Source organism: Dermacentor variabilis, chromosome 4, assembly GCF_050947875.1.
Source record: "Dermacentor variabilis isolate Ectoservices chromosome 4, ASM5094787v1, whole genome shotgun sequence".
NCBI lineage: Eukaryota > Metazoa > Arthropoda > Arachnida > Ixodida > Ixodidae > Dermacentor > Dermacentor variabilis.
Window position 1 is genome coordinate 127,787,585 of NC_134571.1, and position 15,972 is coordinate 127,803,556.

General features: G+C 42.7%; 1 protein-coding gene across 2 annotated transcripts; it reads right to left on the reverse strand.

Annotated features, from left to right (window-relative positions):
- Positions 1–796: 796 nt before the first annotated feature.
- Positions 797–14,609, reverse strand: LOC142579755 (uncharacterized). 2 transcript variants are annotated; one of them, XM_075690300.1, is made up of 2 exons: positions 14,416–14,604; positions 797–3,534 (listed from the first exon to the last, which is right to left on the reverse strand). In XM_075690300.1, exon 2 carries the CDS (start codon positions 3,322–3,324, stop codon positions 2,059–2,061), a length of 1,266 nt encoding a protein of 421 aa, XP_075546415.1. In that variant the 5' UTR covers positions 3,325–3,534; positions 14,416–14,604; the 3' UTR covers positions 797–2,058. The 2 variants fall into 2 exon arrangements, 1 of the variants encoding a protein (XP_075546415.1); XR_012827440.1 differs by lacking the exon at positions 797–3,534 and adding an exon at positions 6,471–7,027 and having other exon boundaries at positions 14,416–14,609.
- Between the last annotated feature and the right edge of the window lie 1,363 nt (positions 14,610–15,972).

A 15,972-nucleotide genomic window follows, 5' to 3' on the forward strand; every position in this document is an offset into this window, starting at 1 on the left:
GATCTTTCAAAAAAGGAATTCAATTTTTTAAACGAGACGCAGGGGGTGGTCTGATCGAGATGACCATTTAAATCTTGCAATTGCAAAAAAAAATTTTTTGGCTATGCATGGTCGTTCTTTCATCTTTGATATCATCTTAAATTTCCATTACACATGTCTCGTTGCTGTCTCATTTGATTAAAAATCAGTACATATGCGCATGCGTACGGTGGTGTGTGTTACCTACATATATGTGTGTACAGCTTCGTGGAATAAAACAATTGTTGGAAGTTAGTGCTGTGTCCGCGTCTTGCCACTGTCTTTCGTCCCTTTTCATGCGCTAAAAAACCTCAGTTATGGAATACCAAGACGCCCTAACCTACGCTCTTTCAAGTTACCTTTTTTAACATTACACATGATCTGGATTAGGCTGCATGCAGACTGCTGCAGTTATGGCACTTTGTGAATGCATTAACACAGTTCTATTTATATTGTTTTGTGCACTTTGCACATTCAATTTTCCCATGACAGGAATGCGAGCTATGTCCATATCGCTGCCTTTTGAAACATCTACTTGAGTTCAGAATGAATGGGCTGACTGGACAGCTGAGGAAAGCTAAGCTGACTCTCTCATGCAAACACATTAGGTTAAGGTGAGGACTAGATCATTGTGTTTATTTCCGTTGCTTGCCTTTTTTATTGTTATGCACACAACCACAGCAAACACTTGGTCAAGCAGTGCATCTAGAATGACTGTCTTTCTCATTTAACAAACCTCTTTTGAGCAGGTTATAGAAAACTCAAACAAGAGTATGAGGACCATACGAAGAATGGACGTGCCATTATTCATGTCATTCCTTCCCTTCCAAATAACCTAAAATAAGTTGTTTTTCTATATTATCTGGGGGGAAGAAACGACACTGAAAGGGTTAAGGATGCATAAAAATTAAAGGGCCTTCAATTCATGAAAACAATGTTTTATTATGAAGCAATTTTCAAGGTTCTCAAAGGTCTGCACAGATCTTTACGAGCAAAAAATTTTATACCAGTGCATTTAGCATTACTGAAACCAGTTCAATCATAACAGGAATCAAAAAAGCACATAATTGCATAATTTCAATTCCTAAGATAAGGTTGTTTTAACTGCATTACATAGCAATAGCAAATAGCCACTCAAATTCTCTTGAACTGTTCAGCACAATAAATGCGAATGAATTGAAACATTACATGATATTAGTGCAAGCACTGAAATATCAATAATTAGCAAAACCCAATCCCAAATTTTATTTAGTGCACTGAAACGAACTCGCACAACTCTTCAGTAAAGAGCAGTTAAATGCTTGAATGCAGAAAGAAGTGCTTGTCTGCAAGACAAAGAGCTTAAACATCATAATAATGAAAAGTGAAGACTTACAATGATTCATGCTACTATAGAACTACAGGCGTCACATACACTGAGATTCCATGAAAAAAACTAAGGAAAACATGAAAAGCAAGAAGGAACAATGAGGAGTGCACACAACTCAGCACTGCTGCACCACATGTGTCAGGTGCACTTGTGGTGGCAAGGTGCCTATTGAGGTGGCTTTGGTGTCCGACGGTTTGACAGCTTAAGTGGCACTGAAACAGCCTCTCGCTCATGTGGGTTGTGCATGTGTCAGTTCAGTGCAAACTTCTGCAAGTAACTCTGAGGACATGAAGAGCCCTGACATGGCATCTCCCTGAGTGGATACACAGGTGATCCTTCACCACGGACTTTGTGTGGACGAGCAGGTGTCGGTTCAGTGCAGACTTCCATGACAAGTTCTCAGGATATGAAGGGCCCTGAATCAGCCTCTCACATTAGTGGAAGTGAAGTTCAGTGCAAACTTCTACGAGTACCTCTGAGTACGTGAAAAGCACTGACATGGCCTCTCGCTGAGTGGATGCATACGTGATCCTTCAGTAAGGACTTTTGAGGATTGCTGAGGGCATGCAGGGCACTGAAATGGCTGCCCGCCTACATGGATGCGAGGCTTTTGGTTTAATACAGACTTCCACAAGAAGTTCTCAGGACATGAATGGCCCTTAAACAGCCTCTCACATTAGTGGAAGTCCAGGTGAACCTTCCATATAGACTTTTGTGAGAAGCTTTGGGGGCATAAAGGGCACTGAAATAGCTTCTCCTGTATGGGTGTGCAGGTGTCGGTTTAGAACATTCTTATACAAGAATCTCTGAGGGCATGAAGGGCATTGAAATGGTTTCTCGCCTGTGTGGGTGCATAGGTGTTCTTTCAGAGTACACTTTTGTAAGAATCTCTTAGGGCACGAAGGGCATTGAAATGGCTTCTCGCCTGTGTGGGTGCACATGTGCCGGTTCAGGTTACTCTTGTGTGAAAACCTCTGAGGGCATAAAGGGCACTTAAATGGCTTCTCTCCTGTGTGGGTGCGTAGGTGTCGGTTCAGAACATTCTTAAACGAGAATCTCTGGGGGCATGAAGGGCACTGGAATGGCTTCTCGCCTGTGTGGGTGCGTAGGTGTTGGTTCAGAGTACTCTTATGTGAGAAGCTCTGAGGGCACGAAGGGCATTGAAATGGCTTCTCGCCTGTGTGTGTGCACAGGTGCTGTTTCAACTCACTCTTCTGTGATAATCTCCGAGGGCACAAAGGGCACTGAAATGGCTTTTCGCCTGTGTGGGTGCGCAGGTGTCGGTTCAGATCACTCTTCTGTGAGAAACTTCGAAGGCATGAAGGGCATTGAAATGGCTTCTCGCCTGTGTGGGTGCGCAGGTGGTTGTTTAGAGTACCCTTTTGTGAGAAACTCTGAGGGCATGAAGGGCACTGAAATGGCTTCTCGCCTGTGTGGGTGCGCAGATGAGAGTTCAGATTACACTTTCGTGAGAAACTTTGAGGGCACACAGGGCACTGAAATGGTCTCTCGCCTGAATGGGTGAGCAGGTGCGAGCTCAGATTACTCTGTATTGAGAAGCTTTGAGGGCACACAGGACATTGAAATGGCCTCTCGCCAGTGTGTGTGTGCATGTGCTGGTTCAGAGTACCCTTTCGTGAGAAGCTTATAGGACACAATGGGCACTGAAATGGCCTCTCGCCTGTGTGGGTGCGCAGGTGCTGGTTCAGATGAATCTTTTGTGAGAAGCCTTGAAGGCATGAAGGGCACTGAAATGGCCTCTCGCCTGTGTGGATACACAGGTGATCTTTGAGAGCACTCGTTCGTGAGAAGCTCTGAGGGCATAAATGGCAATGAAATGGCATTTCACTTTTGTGGATGCACAGGTGTTGCTTTACGTTAACTTTTTGTGAAAAGCTCTGAGGGCACGAAGGGCACTGAAATAGCCTTTTGGCCATGTGAGTGTGCAGGTGTTGCTTCAGCTTGAACGTTCGTGAGAAGCTTTGAGGGCACAAATGGAATTCAAACACACTGTGGCCTGCATGGATCCTGGTGAGCACTTCAGATCACAGTTTATCCATCTCAAAGACACAGGAGTTACAGTGGTGGCGGTATCCTTCGTGTAACTGCACCATCTGCATTTGCTGGACAGCTGGAACGCTTCAATGCTGCACCAAGAAAACAAGACAGGTTACCCAAGTAATGCTTTTCACTTAAAAATAAAAATGTAATTATATAATGCCGAAGAAATGAAATTACATAGATGGTAGTGGTAAAGACCAGCCTTTTCTTCATTCAATGTCTTTGCGGTGATTTCAGAACAAATCAGAGCACAGCAGGTTAACCATTCTGATTTAGAAAATATATTTTTATGATTGTTCAATGGGCAAATTTATAAAATGTGCACAAATTTTTGCTTAAATCATTTTATCTTTAAGATAAAGTGAGAAGACTAGGAGCATGGTATTAGTACCAGCTGCCATTGCAGTCAAGTGCAACAGCCAACACATTCAGTAATACAATCATGGGCCTGATGACTAAATTAAGAACAGCAGCAGTTCATCTCAACTTAGGTTTCATGGTATTGTCTGTTGCAGTAGATAGTTACCTTTCTGAAATTTTATTTATATATGCTGCCTGCTCACTTGAGTCCAAGGAGGAATGAATATACAGAAAATGTTATCAAGGGACAAAAAACACAAACATTGAAAAACAATATTATAGCCAAACAAAACAAATCACAAATATGACAACATATCTAATTTCAACAACACTCTTAGGCTATTTATTACATTCTTTGTTTTAGAAAAAAATTAACATCTAGAAGCATTATTCACAGCACATAGGTCCTGCATCATTCTACTGTGGTACTGACGAATGCTGGCACGAGGAGGAAACAGGTAAAATTATTTCAAAATGCTGGACTCTGTTGCACACTAAATGCAAGAGTTGTAGCCTGTCTAGCATGTCTTCCCTGTAGCTATTCAAGACGGAGAGTACTCAGCATCTGCGACATACTATCAGTTTTTCTGCAGAAATTGCAGATGAACCTAACTGCTATTTGCTGTAAAAATTTTAATTTAACAATAGTTTATTGGCATATGGATCCCGCAAAGCTTATGCACATTCATAGCTAGGTCTGACAGCATAGCGAACGCCCCTATATCTTTACCTGTATAAGGGCTTCTTTCAAATTGCGACAAAGGTCCATAAACTTCTGAGAGCGCTGATGCAAATGTTTTCAATATGCTTGTCCCACCTCAGATGTTAGAATTACCTGAAGGTACTAATAGGTAGAAACATTGTTAGGTGTTGCCAATAAAATAGGGAAAGTGTAAAGGTGTCTCCTTGCTGCTTATCTTCATAACAAAGCACTAATTAATGTTTAAGCTCATTTTCTACCCTTCACACCAGTGGCAAATCTTATCAAGGTTATTGCTGAGCTTAGTTTCATCAGCTTGCGATTTAACTACTGTGTACAATATATCCAACCATCTTTGCTTTGTCGGTGACTATTAGGAAAAGAAAAGGTCCCAAGAATGACCCCTATCTTATGCTACATCCGACATGAAAGGAAATGCCTCAAATACGATTGCCAACTTTGACGTACTGAACACGGTTTTCAATATAGGCTCTGATAAAATGCATAGATTTGGTGTCTATTCGACTGCGTAAAGCTTACATGAAGCTTTATGTTCAGGCATTTAATCAAAGATGTTGGTAAAATCTAAAAATACTGCCTCTATTTGTTCCCTGTTATTAACTGCTAAGTAGTGATAAGAGGCAATAAGCTGAGTGACAGCAAAAGCCTTCCATAAAACCCAGCTGGACTCCAAACAGCATGTTGTCTTCATCTAAGTATTGTTTAGGGTGCCAACAGATCACATGCTTTAACCCATTGCTGCAAAGTTGGGTCAGTGAGACAAGACAATGATTTTGCACATTTAGGGGATGCACCCGCAGTGTTGGAAGCATGTGTATTTAATAATGAATGGGTGGACACACAATATGCTGTACAGCCCCAATAGTATATACTTTGCAAATACTTGACCGGCAGTTTCGCAGAGGATATGTTCTTGTGCAAGACCAAGAGCCAAGCCAATATATGTTCCGCTGTGGCCTGCAGCAGCATTCATTCAATGATACGGCACACATCTCTCCCAATGGCACTTACTGTTCTTACGATGAGTCACTTATTGCTTACAAAACCCATCCGTTCCCTACAACTTTGAATTGAAACCACGAAGCAGTCCTTTAGAGTACCAGTTGGAGTGCTAGAGTATACTCGAGGCAGTGGAGCTTAGTTTATGCTGCGTTGACTAGAAAACGTAAAGTACCTTGTGCAGTGATGAAACAGCCATTTAATCTTCTGGTGTAGATTTGAGCACCAGCAAGAAGCTGATTTTGCACAGCAGCTAGCACTTCTGGCACAGTGTTGAACCTACGTCAATCTTTCATTTAGATTATTCAAGGCAAATTTGGCACAAAACCATATAATGCAATTTTAACTGAAATAAGCAATTAAGATAGCTGACGCCAGTTATGCACATGAATAAGGCATTCGGGATAAAAAGAACCTAGCTTTTAAAATAATGGTCAACCCTTTGCATACATCACAGTATAAGGGTGTTTATTGATAGTATTGTTCATCACTTAATAATTGGAAAGTTTCATCGTCAGTAGGTACTGAGAATATTAACTTAAATTACTAATAAATACTGTCTCTGAGCAGGTTCTTATTCCATATTTTTCATCAATCTTTAATGACTGGTCAGATTCCACAAGATTGGAAACTGCCAGTCATCCCAATCTTCAAAGACGTCAAGAAAAACATGGCTGAAAACTACCAACTGATATTGTTGATGTGTATGTGCTGTAAAATTATGGAACATTATCTCACGGTGCCACGGGAGGGACAAAGACGACAATCACCAACGTGATGAAAGAGATGACGTAGTAGGGCTAACCTAATGTTCGGCCATACCGGTTTTACCAGCCATATCTTCTGCAGAATCACAGTCCCATTTAACCTTATATCTTTGCCCATTTCATTTTTGGTGGAGGTGCTGGGTATTGCAAAAGACGGAGGAGGAGGAGGAGGAGGAGGAGGAGGAAGTAAACTTTATTGTTCTAGAAAGAGTAATTCAGCGGTCGGGCCGTATGTCTTCATCTTCTATTGGTTGATGACGATCACCGGCCTGCATGGTTGGCGCCCCTATTCCAGGGCACCACTGAGCGTGGCTGCTCATCGGGCATGATCCACCAGCCTCCATTGGAGGCTAGGGTCGCCGCTGGAGAGCACGCTCTTCCACTGCTCCGCACTCGGATTTTCTATTTTGTGGAATGCCTTATTGGTATTGCACTCCCATGTGATGTGATAAAGTGTGGGTATTGCTGAACTCCACAGCGGGCTTGTACTCGGCCGTCCTACCATGCTGACAGACGACCAGGCCTTGCGAGTATCAATGTCGGGTCTCAACGGTTGTGTGCAGTGACGCATTCGTATATGCCAAGCCATTCTTCGAAGTTGACTTAGTTGGTGCCGTTAACAGAGAAGGTGCCCGGGGTCGCGCAGATGGGTCAAGACGACTGACGGTTGCGGTGTCATGGATGCTGGTGGCCCAGGTGCGCCGGGTGCTGACACCAAGCACGGCAAAAGTTCTGGGAATTTGATAGCATCGGAATTTTGACAGAAGAGGACAGTTTAGAAAAGCTCAATGCTTTTTATCAGTCCTTGAACTGTTTCAAAGCAAAGTTGGATTTGACGGTGGTCGCTATAAGGTAGCCTTCTCATGGAAAGAAGATTGTGAGTAGCTAGACAGCAATCAAAGAAAAGCTTTAAAGTGAGTGCATCTCTGTGGGGAAAAAAATTAAAGTTTAATAGGGATTTTGGTGCGGAATATGGCTCAACCATTAAAATTTATATGAGAACATGCCTTGCTGAATGTAGACCGGACAGAAGTGGTGCGCCATGTCTTGTATTCATTATATTCCACATTACGCTGTTTGTAGTAAGTCAACAACTACAAGAATATGGATGATCTTTGAAGAGTCAGCATATGGACCTCATTTGTATGACTGAAGAAATGCTTAAAAAAGGACCTAATCTTCCGACTAACTTTGTTACTCCTCTCATTCGTTTTAGGATTAATCAAACTGCTTTGACTGCTGATATTTAAAAAAAAAAGATCTTGGCAGATTGAACCGTAGACTGATATCTTTGAAAGTAATAGCTTGTGCATTACAAGAGACCACTGCAAACTTGAGTGACTAACGTGCTCCTCAACCACCATAATAGACCTTACACAGAAAGCGGTACACTTATACAGCATAAAGACTTCCTCAATTATACGACACAATGTGCGTAACCTTGACTTTGCAGAAACCTGCCAAAGCCTAACAGTATACTAGGAGACGTGCAGTGTATTTCTAGTTGCCCCGAGAATGGCTCATAACTACTACGGGATACTGGTCAGCAAGTACGCAGCTTTACAAGTGTTCGTATTAGGACTGTTGAAAAAAAGTACCACATCAGAGCGTAATTTCATGCACGACTGCATCCCATAACTTCTTCCTCCGTCACCATCAGGAAGATATGCACACTGATGTTTTATAAAGTGCTGCTGTGTGACACGAAAATGCTGATTGCATGAGTTTATTTCCCCCTCTTCAAGCAGGCATCCATGGTTTAATAGGTAGAGCATTGAGCTTCTGTTGCTGGGGGCCACAGTTTTAAGCTAACCAACGAACGTCTTTGTTTATTTGAGCCAGTGAGCCAAGCTGACCATAAATGGCCAGAAACAAACCGTAAAGTGGGGGGAAGAGGCAAGGAAAGCTATCACTTTAAAAGCCTTGCTACAGATGAATATCAAAAAGAAGAAAAAAGGATACTGAGCTCTAAGAAAACTAAGAACAGGGACAGAGTCCGCCATCAACTCTCTCACAGTACTATGGTTGACTTACTTGAAAATTTGTTCTCGCAAGGGCTATGATCATATTTTGTACTCTCTCCCCTTCAAGAATGACAGAATATCTGATTGAATTAAAGAATTACCATACTTAAGAAAAGCAAGTCTGCAGAACTAATTGCACAAAAGGTGTCATGGATGCTACTCAAGCTACAAAAAGCCTGCCTAAAAGTGTACCTGAAATCAGTGTAGAGAACATGCAGATGGAATGGGCCACCGCTTTCTACTAAAACAAGACTTTAGCTTCTTCGTCCAGCTTTTCTAAAACATATATTTTGGCTGCCCCATTATAGGCCTTACGCTAACATTGAATCAAAGGGATATCAGCACCATACAGTCACAATGAGGACAAGCAGAGATCTACAATCATTGTCATTACATGCCAATGAAAAGAACTTCATTTAGTACCACTTTCACAACTGGGAAAGCTACATGCTTTTGTATGAAGGTACAGATGGCAGCTCTATCCAATAGACAGATGTTAAGCGGGTGTTGGACAGCCGTGGCAGCTGCTGGCACCACTCTGCTCTCCAAGATAAGTATTCTCCACTGATGTGAGAGCAGAATGGCTGAGAGGCACAATCCTGAACTGCCAATCTGTTGACTCTGCATTAATGTCCTTCCAGCAGAATGAGAACATTTCATTCTTTGTAGCTTCCTTGCAAAGGATTTTGGGATAATAGTGATTGGCAGGCGGAGGCATCACTAGAGATCAAAACAAGCAGGGGAGTTCTATATCTCCTCGCATGTTAACATTTTGTACAGGGTAGCCTGCTTCAGATGAATTTTCACATATGTCACTAGAGAAATAAACTCCACTGCAAACTGCAGAACTGCTGGCACCGTAGTTGCAGCAATGAAGGCACGAAATCAGAAAATAATTTTTAGCACTTCCTTCAAAACTTAAATACTCATGAATAAGTGTTGCAACACGTGCAATTGGACGACAATACAGTTATATTTCGATAAAAAGAGTTCGGTAAGATCGGCACTTTACTTCGTTAGACAAAGAATTTTGCTAAATTGAAATTCAGCCTCTTCACGAAGTACTGTCGCCAACTGATTCTTTTTTACTGGGAAGGGGCCTAATGATTCAACTTGATTCTGTTCCCCCATCCCCCCTTTTCCCTAACATACACCAGCATGCCATCAACTTGCTTAATAAAGTTGTTTTTTCTCCCGTTGCATTATATTTGCAGTAAGATCGTCTGATAAGTTTCACATTATTTCTCTGGGAATTTGTCGTTTTCTCAGCATGTCAAGGGCAGATTTTCTGAATGGATGGATGGATGTTATGAGTGTCCCCTTTGGAACGGCGGGGCGGTGGGTTACGTCACCAAGCTCTTGCTATTATACTGCCTAATGTCCTACCTAGGTTAAATAATAATAAAGAAAAAACGCTATGAACTACCACACCCAAATTTTCTGATCCCCTATTGCGAACTGTGCTTTTGTAAGACTCCGTTTTTTGTCGTTTTCCTACTTTTCTTCCACCAGTCCTCCAATCACCTCTTACTAATGCCGATTGCAGACATGTTTACTTTTCCACTGCTCCCGCTGAACCCAAGGGCTTCAAGGCCAGTGGTTCCTAAATCGACCGCTGGGCAGACATCTTCACTTTCTAATAAAACATGCTCCATAGTTTCCCCAGCTTTACCGCAGCAAGCACATGCTTCTTCTTCCTTCTTATATCTCGCATTATAGGTGCATGTTTTAAGGCATCCTGATCTCGCTTCGAAAAGTAATGTGCTTCCCTTTGAGTTATCATAAATTGTTTCTTTCCTGATTTCGTTTTTTTCTTCTTAAGTAGTTACTCATGGCAGGTTTCTTTTCATTGCCACCACCCATGAGATTATTTCAGCCTCTCTGACTTTCTGCTTTGTGTTGCCCACCCTACAGGCCGCATACTTGCTGGTAAGCTTTATAGTTTTTTTCCTCCACTGTGAATCAATGTTTTTCCTGTACAGATACTTGAACACTCTCCTAGCCCATTTACTTTCTTCCATATTCCTCAGGCCTTCTTCATACTCACTTTTACTGTGAGCTTCCCTCACTTCAATACTAGTCCAGCCCATATCACCCTACATAGCTTCATTTGTAGTCTTCCCGTGAGTGCCCAACGCGAGGCGACTCACTGACCTTTGGTTCCCATCGAGTCCTGATTGTACCCCTGATTTAAAGCAAACAACCACATTTCCAAAAGTTAGTCCTGGAACCATTACACCTTTCCACATACCTCATACTTATTGTATCCCCATAGCGCTTTGTGCTTCATTATGGCTGCCATTTCTCTTCCCCTTCAGTTATTTTTGCCTGTGTTTCCATATATCTATTGCCTTCGTTTATTCATATATCAAGGTATTTAAATTCTGCTACCTGAAGTATTTCCTGGTCCTGTATCTCCACTGTCTGTTCACTGTTTTCATTGAATAACATTACTCCTGATTTTCTAACATTAAATTTCAAACCTAAATTGTTGCCTTCCTGTCCAGATATTAGGCAGATGTTGCAAATCACTTTGCTTGTTAGCTAGCAACACAATGTCGTCTGCATAAAATAAACCTGGGAGCTGCTGCTCTACTACTGTACCCGCCTGTTCGTATGAGAGATTAAACCTGATATTACTTCCTTTTAGCGCCCTCTCCATCCTCACCATAAACGATGGATGGATGGCAGCTACACCCTTTGTAACGGGTGGCAGCTGGCGCCGCCTAGCCTTTTGCTGCCCCTCCTATTTTTTTTTCTTTATATCCCCTTCTCCTTAAACTAGTTTTCACTCCCCTCCTCCCCCCAAAATAAATATCTAAAATAGTATAGAAAACATTAGCTCCCCGATTTATGGTATTATCTCTCCCTTGATTTCCTCCACCAATCCTCCAGTTTCCCCTTCGTTACTGCCTCTTTTCTCGTCTATTTGCCCTCGTTCCCTGGGAAAACCTAATGCCCCTTCCATATCTGTCACGGTTCTCTCAGCCAGAGTTGAACAAAGTTCTGTGCATCTCAGCACTATATGCTCTGTGGTCTCAATTTCGGGTCCGCAAGCTGTGCATAAAAGGTCGACGTCTTCAAATTTAGCCCTGTATGTTTTCGTTTTCAAAACCCCCATCCTAGCTTCGAATAATAGTGAGCTGCCCCGTGAGTTATCAAATAAAAGCTCTCTCTTTATCTCCTGTTTTTGTGTCCTATACATAGCTAGCAATGGCTTTCCAAGCATTCTTTCTTCCCACCTTTTTCTTTTGGTCTCCTTCATCTCCTTTCCCACACTAGAACCACGTTGGGCCCCCTCCCTCGGCTGTAGGTATCTAATCCTCAGCTTCCTAGTTCTGAGTGTCCACTTTGTGTTCAAACTTTTCATGTATAGATATTTGTAAACTTTTGCCGCCCACCTTTTTTGCCCCAGTGCTGGGAGTCTGCTCATATTTTAGCTTGCTTATTGCCTCTCTACCTTCGAATGATGTCCATCCCGTGTCCCCCTGCACTCTCTCATTAGGGGTGTTCCCGTGCGCTCCTAAAGCCAACCTGCCTGCACTTCACTGTCTTGTTCCCATGCATGCCCGAACTTCCGATTTCATGCACAGTACTGAATTTCCGAATATGAGGCCAGGTACTATAACCCCTTTCCATAACTCTCCAACCACCTCGTACCAATTATAGTTCCATAGTGTCTTGCGTTTCATTACAGCTAAGTTCCTTTTCACTTTTTCAATCATAATTTTTTCATGTTCTTCCAAGTACTTTTTGCCCTCGTTTACCCATATGCCCAAATACTTGTATTTTTCAACATGATCAATCTTGTATTTCCAATGGTTCCCCCCTTTCTTCATTGTATACTATTATCCCAGACTTCTCTATACTGAATTGCAGTCCCAATTTTTCGCCCTCCTCTCCACATATCCTCATTAGTTCCTGTAGCCCTATTCGGGTGTCAGAAAGCAGTACAATATCATGTGCATACATCAGTCCGGCTAGTACTTGAGCTACCTTCTGCCCTTCCAGCACATAGCTTATGTCGGTTCCTAATGTGCTCTTTTCTAGCCTCTTTTCCACTTGGCTCATGTAAATCATAAAAAGCAGGGGCGACAATGAACAGCCCTACCTGAGACCACTTCTCATTTTAGCTGGTTTTCTAGTTTCCCCCTTCCATGTTATCTCTACCTCATTATCTGTATAAATTTGTTGTAGGAATCCAACCAACTTTCTATCTACAGCACATTCCTACATCTGGCTCCATAACTTTTCTCGGTTTACATTATCATAGGCTCCTCTAATGTCTAAAAAAGCTGTGGTGTTGGGCTGCTGAGCACGAGGTCGCGGGATCGAATCCTGGCCACGGCGGCCGCATTTCGATGGGGGCGAAATGCGAAAACACCCATGTACTTAGATTTAGGGGCACGTTAAAGAACCCCAAGTGGTCGAAATTTCCACAGTCCTCCACTACGGCGTGCCTCATAATCAGAAAGTGGTTTTGGCACGTAAAACCCCATAATTTTGTCTAAAAAGCTATACATAGCAGTTTCTTCCTGGCTGCCGCTATCTCTATGCACTGTGTTATAACAAATAAATTATCATCTAGCCTTCTGTTCCTTTGAAATCCATTCTGCAGCTCTCCCAAGATCTTGTCCCATTCTGCCCATTCCTCTACTCATCTTCACCATCTGCATTGCTACTCTGTATATGACTGATGTGGCAGTTATTGGCCTGTAGGATTTAATGTTGTCCTTTCTTCCCTTACCTTTGTAAACTAATATCATTCTGCTTGATTTCCAGTCTTGTGGAACATCTCCCCCTACAACTATTTGTTCAATAAGTTGTCATAATTTTAATTTACTTTTCTGGCCTAATATGCTTATCAATTTCATAGGTATGTCATCAGGTCCTGTCGCTGTTCCCACGGGGACATTGTGTTTAATTCTGTCCCGTTCCTTACTTGTCATCCCTCTGTTCTCCTCCTTTAATTCTGTCCTGCTGCTGTCATTGTTCTCCATTTCGCTACCCTCTGGCTCTGCAAATGCTGCCTCTATTGTTAACCTAATGTATTCCTGAGCTTCCTCTCCCTCTACCTTTGTTCCTTCTGGTGTGGTCAGTGAGTGATCAACCACCTCTGTCTTCTTACTCTGTTGCTTTATGTGTTCCCAAAACTTCGTAGAGGCATTTCTGTCTTTCTTTCATATCTCTAACAACCACTGTACCCCAACTTTTGCTATCTTGGCTTGAATTAATGCCAATGCTTCTCTTTTCATTGCAAGGTAATTCTCCCATTTTGTCTCCACCTCCTCTGGTGGGGCTCCCCTTTTCTTTGCTGCTCTGTGTTTTCTGCACGCATCTTTGCGTTGCTCTATGGCCTCCTTAACCGCTCGGTCCGACCAGCTTTTCGGTTTATGTTTTCCCTGCTTACTTCCTAGTTTCCTAATCTGTCCCTTCTCTAGCTCTCGTTTAAAAATACCTATTAACTCGTAGTATGTCCATGCCCTTTGCGTTTGCTTGGATACTATATTTTCAATGTTTTTCGCCACTTCTTGCAGCTGCCCGTCATTCAGTTTGCTCATACCTTTCCTTTCTTTAGTTTCTATCAGTGGTATTGTCTATCCAAAACTGATTTTGATTCGTTTGTGATCACTCCCCAGGCTTTTTGTACCTTCCTCATCAATTTTCATACCTCCTAACCATTCATACAGTTTGTGGGACATTAGGCAGTAGCCGATTTCAGAGTGGCAGTTATTTCTTTCCCATGTTATCTTCCCGTCGCATTTAATTTCTGTATTAACCATTACAAAATCATAGGCCTCACAAAAATCTACTAATATCTGCCCTGTTGCATCTGTCGCCCCGTCAAAGTATTCCAAATGTGCATTCATGTCCCCTAGGATGATTATCTCCCGTTTCATAGTTAACTCCCTGATGTCCTTGGCCATACATTTGAAATAACTTCAATCATGGAGAGCGACCTCTGTGTTGTATCCCGAAATGAGCGGCGAACGCCGATCGGGACCGCTTTCACGATGCTAACTGGCCTGGCTCACACGCGAGAGGGTAATGCATTAACTCAAGGCGTTTAGTACTACCGCCTCTACCGGTACTCACGCTTGTCATTTTGCACACGAGGTAGGGAACACTGGTCTCGGAAATGGCAGACACAACCAGCAGCACACACCAAATATAGAGGCTAGAAGGTTATCCTAGTGTCGGGAGCGGGCGCCCTTTCCCGAAGCGCCGGAGAAACCAGTTTGGATGCTTGGCGGGGTAGTTCGAAGAGGGCGCTGCGCTCCTGTGGCGGGTTACCGACGCCAGCCGAAGGAATGGAGACACAAGTCGTCGTCAGTTTTTGGTAGCACGTGTAACGACGTAGTTCACTTTGTTGCAGCCTTTATTTTCGTTGAGACCGTAGTGCCGCGGCTTGGTGCGATGCGACGTTGAACTTCTGTGATAATGCCTTCAAAAAAAGAGAGGACATGTTTTGTTCCCCTTTGTAAGGGCGGTTACAAGTCGTCTATAGAAAAGGTGTCGTTGTTCCGCGCTCCATCCGACCCTGTTCGCTTGAAGGCCTGGGCAAGGAACATCAAGAGAGACGTTGGAAAACGAAAGAGTGATGTTGGAAAACGAAAGGCTGACCACCTAACAGAAATTATTGATGAGCTATTGGATGATGGCAATTTGGAGTGTGCAGAATCTGTGTTGAAAACACAAGGCAAGCAGTTTGATCATGACAACTGTGTCGAAAAGCACAGTGACAGTAGATTAGTATATTATATAGCCGGTTATGTTGTCAGAAAGTCTTTAAAAAAATTTCCATGCCCAGAGTGTGCCTCTTGCCTTTGTATTTTGCCCCTACAAGCAGATTCTGATGCAAATTCTATACTAACCAGGCAGTTTGATCATGGGGGCTTGATCTACCCTTCCAAAACTGTTGAGGAGCTTGTTTGTAAAGTTGAGGACACATTTACTGTGTATTTCAGCAGGAATCAGCTTCATGCTTAAAGCATGGTCTGCTTTTTGCATTTCCTTCAGGGAGCGAAGCTTAAAGAAATGGGTTGCAGTGAGCATGGGCGGTGTTTGACAACAAACATAATAAAGTTCTATGCACTGACGAGGCTGCACTTCTTTGCAAAAGCAAAGAACATGGAACGGAGCACTCAAAGAGAAAAACAGAAGCTCCTGAAAATGAGGCGATGCCAGTAGAATGACAGTCGCGAAAATGCTCCCTGCTTTTGTACATACCTACCTTCGTTGTGCAATAAAAAAAATAAAAAAAATTGTAACATAGGTTTTGAAAGCGCTCCCCATACAGCGTTTTTGCGGACCATAGTGTGCAATTTTGTAAAGCTGCAATAAACTATATGCACAAGAAAAACGGAATGCATTCCATTTTCTCTCCACGCTTGTGGGCTGATTAGTGTCGCTTATCCCGTAGAAAAAAAAAAATATACCAACCCCATTTTATTACGGCCGCTTGCGTAGCTCCCGTCACTCTGGTTAAAATGGCAGCACAACAGGGACGAAGACAAGGCACATAGAAACACATGACAAGTGCACCGTCTAGTTTATGTGTGTCTTCATCTCTTACGCTGCCATCATAACCAGCTATGGGCGAACTAGCCCAAAACGAAGTTTTATTTCACCGCTCGTCACGATAAGCGTACT

Coding starts and splice junctions, on each gene's coding strand:
- LOC142579755 (XM_075690300.1), bottom strand. CDS start 3,324: ATGGCCAAAAGGCTATTTCAGTGCCCTTCGTGCCCTCAGAGCTTTTCA.